Source organism: Octopus bimaculoides, chromosome 4, assembly GCF_001194135.2.
Source record: "Octopus bimaculoides isolate UCB-OBI-ISO-001 chromosome 4, ASM119413v2, whole genome shotgun sequence".
Classification (NCBI taxonomy): domain Eukaryota; kingdom Metazoa; phylum Mollusca; class Cephalopoda; order Octopoda; family Octopodidae; genus Octopus; species Octopus bimaculoides.
In genome coordinates, this window is record NC_068984.1 from 12,208,485 (window position 1) to 12,218,033 (window position 9,549).

The 9,549-nt window shown below is 37.3% G+C and overlaps 1 protein-coding gene across 4 annotated transcripts in view; it reads right to left on the reverse strand.

Moving 5' to 3' along the window:
• Positions 1–9,549, reverse strand: part of LOC106883543 (inhibitor of nuclear factor kappa-B kinase subunit epsilon) — an 84,792-nt gene that overhangs the window by 44,731 nt on the left and 30,512 nt on the right. For all 4 annotated transcript variants that reach the window (XM_014934584.2, XM_014934607.2, XM_014934599.2 and 1 more), the window contains exons 4-7: positions 8,587–8,716; positions 3,965–4,052; positions 2,786–2,876; positions 1,018–1,172 (exon numbers count right to left, since the gene is read on the reverse strand). In XM_014934584.2, the coding sequence (XP_014790070.1) occupies positions 1,018–1,172; positions 2,786–2,876; positions 3,965–4,052; positions 8,587–8,716 (464 nt within the window). The remainder of the gene's footprint in view (positions 1–1,017; positions 1,173–2,785; positions 2,877–3,964; positions 4,053–8,586; positions 8,717–9,549) is intronic.

Here is a 9,549-nt window from a genome sequence, read left to right on the forward strand (position 1 = left end):
ATTCATGAATAATTAATAGAATTTTATTTCATCACACAAATATTTTCCATGTTGGTTGTGAATTAAAAATGTGACAACAAAGTTTACAAACTGGAAGGACAATTCTGTAGCTTTTACAAATAGTTGATTAAGAAGGATCTATAATTAAATTGCCAAAATAAGAGAAAATAAACACAAGACCCAGCAAGGCAAGTGAGACCATAACCCGTGGTCTTTACCAGCCCACTTATATGTACCTTTCCTTCTTTGGACACAAAACTCTGCTTGCAAAGACCTGTTGAGGCAATCGAAATCAAAATCGAAAATTGAACCTAATTCATTGACTGGCACCCATGCCAACCTTCCTTCATTGGACACTAAACTTAGCTTTCAAAGACCTGTTGGGGCAAGTGAGATCAAAACTGAACCAAAATCGATGACTGGCACCCATGCCAGTGGAGCGCTAACAGCACCATCCGAGTGGGATCACTGCCAGAGCAGCGGCCTCGCTTCCGTGCCGGTGGCACGTAAAAAGCACCATTTGAGCACGATCGTTTCCAGCTTCGCTTTACTGGCACTTGTGCCGGTAGCATGTGAACAAAAACATTGGACTGACTCCTGTGCAGGTGGCACGTAAAAAAACACCATTTTTAGTGTGGCCGTTGCCAGTACCGCCGGACTGGCCCTCGTGTTGGTGGCACGTAAAAAGCATCCACTACACTCTCGGAGTGGTTGGCGTTAGGAAGGGCATCCAGCTGTAGAAACTCTGCCAGATCAGATTGGAGTCTGGTGTAGCCATCTGGTTTGCCAGTCCCCAGTCAAATCGTCCAACCCATTCTAGCATGGAAAGCGGATGTTAAATGATGATGATGATGATGATGATGATGGGTTCATGTCAACAAACTGTAGCTGCTGTTTAGGTTGAGTCACCAAGAAATTTTGATGGAAGGTTTTTTTTTGTACAATCTGAAGGAGGATGCTATCAAAAGAACTTACAGAAATGTAAATTATTCAAGAAAAAAAAACAGGAATACTTACATATCAATCCGATTTTCACGACCTCCATATGGTATGAACGGAGGAATTCCAGTTGCTGAATGGTATAGTGTGGCACCAAGACTCCAAAGATCAGCAGAAGCAGTAAACGACTGCTTTGATCTTTCAAAAAATACAGCCTGATAGATGTCTGGATGCTAAAAAAGAATGAAAAAGATCAGAAGAAACGTAAAAGAAAAGAAGAAAAAAAAACTCCAGAAAATTTACAAATGGCGCAGGAGTGGCTGTGTGGTAAGTAGCTTGCTTACCAACCACATGGTTCCGGGTTCAGTCCCACTGCATGGCACCTTGGGCAAGTATCTTCTACTATAGCCTTGGGCCGACCAAAGCCTTGTGAGTGGATTTGGTAGATGGAAACTGAAAGAAGCCCATTGTATATATTTATATTATTATATGATCGAACACCACGCATCCTTTTCCAAGTAAGTTTTATCTTAATAATTACGATGCGCACTCTTCTACTATCTCTCTCCCTCTCTTGTTCTTCATCCTTTCTGTTTTTCTCTCCCACCCTTTCCCTATTCTTTTCTCCCTTTCACTGTTCCCTCTCTCTCTCTCTCACTCTTCCTCCTTGACTCTCTCTTCGCTGACACGTGACAAAAGGGGATCTCTCTTTCTGTCCATTTCCTTCCTAAAGAAAAGACGTGCCTTTTCGTGTCTCCTCTCATGGTCGTCTACCTAGCGTTCATAATAATTTTTCTATCGTCTTGGCTCAACAGCCCTCACCGCTTGTTTTTACTGTCTTGTTCTCACTGTCCTGTTCTTGTTAACACTTTCACCTTCTGCAAAAAATCCCAAATGTTATTTAATTTGCTTTGCGGAAAGGACTGTTTTAACGAGGTTGGGTCTTGTCCTTACCTTCGAAATGCAGAGTAGATGGAACAGGGACAACTGATGAAGGGGTATACTCTTTATGTTGCAGGTCCCGTTTCTCTTTCTTTTTCATTGTTCGAAAAATGTTCGTTTTCTATGTTTTCGTTTCTCATTGTGTTTAACATTTTTTTGATGTCTTGTACCCATATATGCATGTATATATACCTATATTTATATATTATTTATATTATTATTTATATATATATGTATGTGTGTATATATGTTTATGTGTTTGTGTTTGTCCCCCCCCCAACATTGCTTGACAACCGATGGTGGTGTGTTTACATCCCCGTAACTTAGCAGTTCATTTGACTGCGGCCATGCTGGAGCACTGCCTTTAGTCAAACAAATCAACCTCAGGACTTATTCTTTGTAAGCCTAGTACTTATTCTATTGGTCTCTTTTGCTGAACCGCTAAGTCACGGAGACATGAGCACACCAACATTAGTTGTCAAGTGATGGTGGGGGGATAAACACAGACAAACAGACACACATACACGAAGGGCTTCTTTCAGTTTCCATCTATCAAATCCACTCACAAGGCTTTGTTGGCCTGAGGCTGTAGTAGAAGACACTTGCCCAAGGTGCCATGCAGTGGGACTGAACCCAGAACCATGTGGTTGGGAAGCAAGCTACTTACCACACAACCACTCCTGCAGCTATATAATTCTTTTTACACCATCCCATCTGAAACCACCCTTGGTTCAATGACACAAATTCCCTGTTTAAAATAATCTGAACAGAACACCATGCAGTTGTGAAGCAAGTTTCTTAACTACACAGTCACATCTGTTCCTAATAACTAAACTAAAACCATGTGGGAAAAAAATCTTTAAGATAAATAAATAGGACAGATGAGAAATAAAAAAGAACAAACCAGATATTCTTCAGTTCCAACCAATGACATGAATTCTTCTTCATCTTGAAGTGGTTTTGCACAACCAAAGTCAGTAAGTTTATATACAGTTCTAGAAAGAAGAAGAAGATTTAGAGAGCATAACAATCAGAATGGTTTCCTCATTCATATTCTCTTGCCTCCCACTACTCCTCAGCTTTACACCTTTGTACTTCTACAAACTAAAATTTACATCACTGTTCAACATTTGTAGCATTTGTCTATGGGTCTCCAGATTCTGAGTTCAAATCTCAATAAAGTCACTTTACCTTTTATTGATCTAGGGTTGGTAAATTAAGTACCAGTGACGTACCTGGGTTTATCTAACTGACTGTGTTCACCCACTGAATTTATAGTCTTGCATTCATTAATTCATCTAATATCTGTCTTTCTGTGTGAGCAGATGTTCAGACAGGGAAATATTTTGAGGCAGGATTTTACGACTGGATGCACTTCCTGTCACCAACCATCACCCTTTTTTCACAGATAAGGTTTCTTTTTTATTCTGATGTCTTCAAAACAGCAGAGCAATTGGTCATAATGTCAACATGGAATGACAAGCTGATTAGCAGTTTGTTGAAGCAGTGAAAATGTAGAATATCAACATTTCACGCACATTCACACGTGTGTGCACATGTGCCCACATGCACACACACACACAATAACTTTGCAGTTTCTACTTAACAAATTGCCTCACAAGGCATTGGTCAGCTTGTCACTTTTATGTGGTCCCCAGACCATATTAAGCAGTTTTAAAAATTTATACACCTGTATTTAATAACTGTTGAAGAAATATATTACAAGTTAGTTATTGTCTCTGTGTAATTTACTAAAGAACGTGGTAGAATCTGTTTTACAGCTAAATGGGCTGTTTTCTATAGGTGTAGACAAGCTTAAGGGAATTCAGAATGTGTAACATGATATTGGCTAAATTAACACAAGTAAATAAACATATTAACATTTGAATAAATTAACATAAGCAGGACAAAAAATTAACATACAAAGATAAAACAAAGAAGCCAAAAAATACAGTCAAGTCAAAAACAAATAGGTTTGAAAGAATATAGAAACAATACAATTTGTATAAACTATATATATATATATATATATATATATATATATGTATATAGGTATGTATATGTGTGTATGTATGAAACTTACTTTCTTTCATTTTGACATCGCAATATATTCGGTGGTTTGATATCTCTATGTACAAATCCATTTTTACGTAAATGTTTCATACCACAAACTGGTAATATAACGAAAACAAATAATAAAAAAATAAACTAAAAAAAAACAAGAACAACAACAACAACAACAAATCAATATGTTAAACATGGATTGCTACAACGAATGCACCCAGTCCACACCCTATTATTTATGCACCCAGTGTGCCTTCAGTTTAAATGTAACCAGAACATTCTGTAAAGTGATTGGTGATAGGAAGGGCATCCAGCCTTAGAAACTAGGCCAAATCTTGAAATGCACACATCAGATCAGGTGTGGGGATCATGCGCCATTGCAGCCCATTGATTGGATATACCATTTGTTGGTATATTCTCAGGTTCTCCCAGGTGACCCGTCAAAAGCAGCATCCCAGTCAGTCCCCTTCTCCATGAGTTATCTCCTCATCTGTCATAACAATGTGGCATATGGTGGACCAACATGAGCTGTAAACCCAGCTGGATCCTCCATGAAGAGAACACAGCAGGGTCTAACTTGGAAAACTGAGCAGGCACTCCATAATCATACAAGTAACAATATGCATCCATCCCAGTTCCAGAACCCCCCCGCCACATTCTACATGTTGACAAACATTTCAACAGCAAATATGCGGTGTGTATCAGTCCAAACCATGATGGTAACTGAAAAATACTTTCCCAAAAACCAGTAAAACATCAGCTACATGAAGACAACACAATCACCTACTTAACTTCATTGGTAACTGTTATGTTTCAAGCTACTGCTATCTAGCACCTTCGGATAATCTCTACTCAACTGCTACTCGACTGCTTCTCAACAGCTACTCGACTGCTACTCAACACACCTACCATGGCCAGACTACCTCTATTTATATGTCTTGGGAGATCCTACTTCTTCGCCTGGGGGCGTCGACACAACAGTATCACACCAATTGCTGTATAAAATATGGGAGGTTGTGAGCCTCGAGAACCAGTGTTCTCAACCATTTTTACCTTTGGGCCCCTTTGACTATTCTATTCCGGTGGATCCCTAAAGCCATTTGCTGTTTAAAAACTAAATCTTGTAGATGCTTCTTTCAAAATTCCTATTTTGTTTTTTACTCATTTAATTGTGGAAGCTGAACTACGTAAAATGTCAGAGAGAGAAACCTACTTGTTTTTTGCAATAAATAACATAACTCTGTCATGCTGAAAAGTTTTATTCAGCAAGTGTTATAAAGGTAACTCTGAATAGCACATGAAAAGTAATCAATAGCTGCATAGATTATTGCATAATGTTGCAAGATTAATTATGTTGAACTAACATGAAACAATTGTAAACTGAAGTAGCAAAACAATTTGCTCACTCTATTCTTTTTATTTAATTATATTCTTTTATTATAAAAACTACCAAGTAACTATCTCAAAATCCACAAATATTCATTTGCGGATTTTCAGATATTTGCTTCGGATAACAAATGATCTCAAGTTTACAATTTTGCTGCATGGGCAATATCTGTGAATGAGCTTAATACAGTAGAGACCAGAGTCATATACGCCATTGTGTGTGTGTGTGTGTGTGGGGGGGACATGGCTCTTCTCATCAAAAACTTGATGGCTTATGTTAAGTAGGATTACTGATGTACAAGTAAATATCTAGTCTTGAACATGTATTTTAATTAAGAACTACACTACAGATATTTTCTCTTGAGTATCACTTGAATATTAAAACTCAGCATTCTAAGCAGTTTGCAACAAAGAATAATAAACAGCACTAGAGTAGGTGACGAGAGTTAATGACAGCTAAGTGGATTAGTCACAAACACAATGCAGACTTTGTGAAAGAAGATGGACTGCTTAATGTACATTTAACCATCTGTACGACCATGTCATAATGTGGTACATTTATCATCATCCTCATCGTTATTTTAACATTCACTTATCCATGCTTGCATGACTCAGACAGAATTTGTTGAAGGAGAATTTCTACAGCCAGATGCCCTCCCTGTTGCCAACCCTCACATGTTTCCAAATAAGGTAACATTTCCCCCTGGCCAGACTACTTTCCACAGAAGATTGGAAATGAAGAACACTGCTTGTATGATGGTGACATTCATTTACAACTATTACATGATGTCAAAGCAAGGAGACACTAACATAAACATCTATCTATCTATGTAACTATATATGTATGTGTGCGTGTGTGCATATAAATATTCACACAAAGGGCTTCTTTCAGTTTTTATCAACAAAATCCAGTCACAAAGCTTTGGTTTGCCTTGTGTAAAAAACATGTCCAAAGTGCCACACAACAAGACTGAACCTGAAACCATGTGGTTGGGAAGCAAAGTTCTTACCACAAAGCCACGCCTGTACCTCATGTTGAACTGAATTTAATTTAGTAGTCTATACAATTTATGGAGCTTCAAAGCTCTGCTAAATAAAATACAGACAAATATAGTCATTTAGTGTAGGAAGATGAAGAAATCTAAGCAACATAACAGTTGATTCCTTCATAATGTGTCCACTTTCAATGAGTTAAACGAAAATATGAGTCATGGAATTGGTTCAACAGAGGCAAACTAATCAATACAAGTCATTTAATGGTTGAAATGGTTGACATTTCTCATTATAATTACTTCATAATCTGGCATTGATGACAACAACAACAATAGAAAGAAAAAATCTATTTTGACTCCACTAACCATATCTACAGTTAAAGAAACCTGAAGAGGGAGTAATACAGATTATTGCCAGGAATACTGCAAAAGCAAACCCAAATTTCCAGTTTTCCATCATGCTAATAATACTGTTACTACTACTACTACTACTACTACTACTACTACTACTACTAATAATAATAATAATAATAATAATAATAATAATAATAATAATAATAATAATAATAATAATAATAATAATAATAATAATAATGCAAACTATCAAAACATTGAGTATTTTGATGGGTTGTGGTTTCATACAACTTGCTGCAGTGAACTGTACCTACCTATTGCCCTATTTCTACTTCAGCAAAATAAGCTAACATCATTTAATTGCTTTGAGCTATAAATATTTTATGGCTGTGGTAACTGGATTTTTAAAAATCTATTTATAACTAGTTGTTTTTGAGTTCAAGCTGATGAGACAGTAATAAAAATGAAAAAAATAGACAAACTATGACCATGTTTGCTCATAATTTTGATCATTAACTCTTCAACCTTTCTTTCCCAACAAAACTAAAACATGCTAAAATGTGTTAACATACACCAAAACCACTGTATTTGATAGCATATAAAATGTATTTTTTCTATAAAAATGTCTTGAAAATCACTCCATGTCCTACATGCGCAGTTTGGCTGATATTACATGCTTTAATGAACTAAAAAACTTTTCCTTGAATACGTACTGCTAAAATCAGGGAGTGTCTAACAATGCATATGCATTTTTTTATGCTATCAAGTACAGTAATTTAATATTCACAAGAGCAAATATGCAAACATACACAACGTATATCAGAAATTAAAATAATGAACAATAAGTTGACACTAATATCACAAAAGCCTGCCAGTAGTTATGTTCAATATCTTTTAGCACATAATCTCCATTACATCTGTTTCTTAACCCTTTCATTACCACATTTTGGTTGAAACACACCATCTTTGATTTAATTAATTTTGAGTATTGTGAAGAATTTAGGAAAATAACCTTGTCAAAATTACAGTCTTTGATGGTATATAAGACAAACTTTTTTTAAAAAGAAAATGTTTCAAAAAAATGCCCCCTGGGTCTGTATATGAAGCTGAGTCCATATTACATGCTTCAATCATCATCATCATTTAACGTCCGCTTTCCATGCTAGCATGGGTTGGACGATTTGACTGAGGACTGGCGAACCAGATGGCTATGCCAGGCTCCAATCTGATCTGGCAGAGTTTCTACAGCTGGATGCCCTTCCTAACGCCAACCACTCCGAGAGTGTAGTGGGTGCTTTTACGTGCCACCGGCATGAAGGCCAGTCAGGAGGTACTGGCAACGGCCACGCTCAAAATGGTGTATTTTACGTGTCAATGTACTAAAACTATTTTTTTCTGAATGCGTGTAGTTGAAATTGAGGCATCTTTTATGCTATCAAATACCCATGCTAGTGCCACATAACAAGCACCTGTGCTCGTGCCACGTAAAGAGCACCTGTGCTGGTACCATGTAAAAAATACCTGTGTTGGTGCCACAAATAAAGCACCCATGCTGGTGCCATGTAAAAATCACCCAGTACACTCTGTAAAGTAGTTGGTGTTAGGAAAGGCATCCGACCATAGAAACCATGCCAAAACAGACAACTGGAGTCTGGTGTAGCAGTTCTCTGGCTTGTTAGCTCCTATCAAACTGTCCAACCTCTGTCAGACAATAAATAATGATGATGATGAGGAAATACGGTAAGCTAGTGTTTAGAACATAAACGAACAAGAAATTTTGAAGGAAGATTTTAATTTCATTTATTTTATAATGAATTTTATATTATAGGACCAGGTGTAGTCCAGATGGGTTGGTATCAAAAGGGTTAATTCTTACATGGCAAATAGACTTTGACAAAGTAGTACTTACCAATGTCATGAAAAAATATTAAAAATTCCTCATCACTTAAACCATTGTAATTTTCTGGTTCCCTTAAGAAGTTAGATAATGATCCACCACTACAGAATTCTGTGACCAAAACCTGATTTCCTCTAAGGTTCTGTAATAAACATATATATATTGTTTATTATGGTATGTATTTATTAAAACATATATATTTATATACTACAGCAGTTAAAAATAGTTAGAGAAATTATAGTTGTTGTTATTGTTGTTAGTAAGCTTCTGTGTCAACTCTGAGCAAACAGATCTATGAGTGAAGGCATTCCAGTTGTGACCATCCCATATTTTGGAGGGTGGCAAGCACCTAGAATTAATTCTATGTCATTACTTCCTCAGATACTGAACGTTAGTGCCAAAGTAACCCCTGACTGACTGTGGCACTGCCATCTCTCTGTACTACTCAACAAAGTTGCTTATCCTCTCACCACAATCATGCCAAGGAAACAAGGGGCTTTGAAAATCAATCACTATAGGGAGTGAACTAGTGACTCCTATTCCACATCTAACTCACTAGTAAACTGTGGACCTAGTCTCCAAAATCTTGGGAATATTCTCAACAATGAGTAAAAATTGCTAATGACATTATATACAGGGTGTGGTGAATAAACTGTCATCTAAATTACGCAAAAATGAAAATAACACTGACATCTCATGTTAACAGATATCATCATCATCGTTTAACGTCCGCTTTCCATGCTAGCATGGGTTGGACGATTTGACTGAGGACTGGTGAAACCGGATGGCAACACCAGGCTCCAATCTAATTTGGCAGAGTTTCTACAGCTGGATGCCCTTCCTAACGCCAACCACTCAGAGTGTAGTGGGTGCTTTTACGTGTCACCCGCACGAAAACGGCCACGCTCGAAATGGTGTCTTTTATGTGCCACCCGCACAAGAGCCAGTCCAGGGACACTGGCAACGATCTCGCTC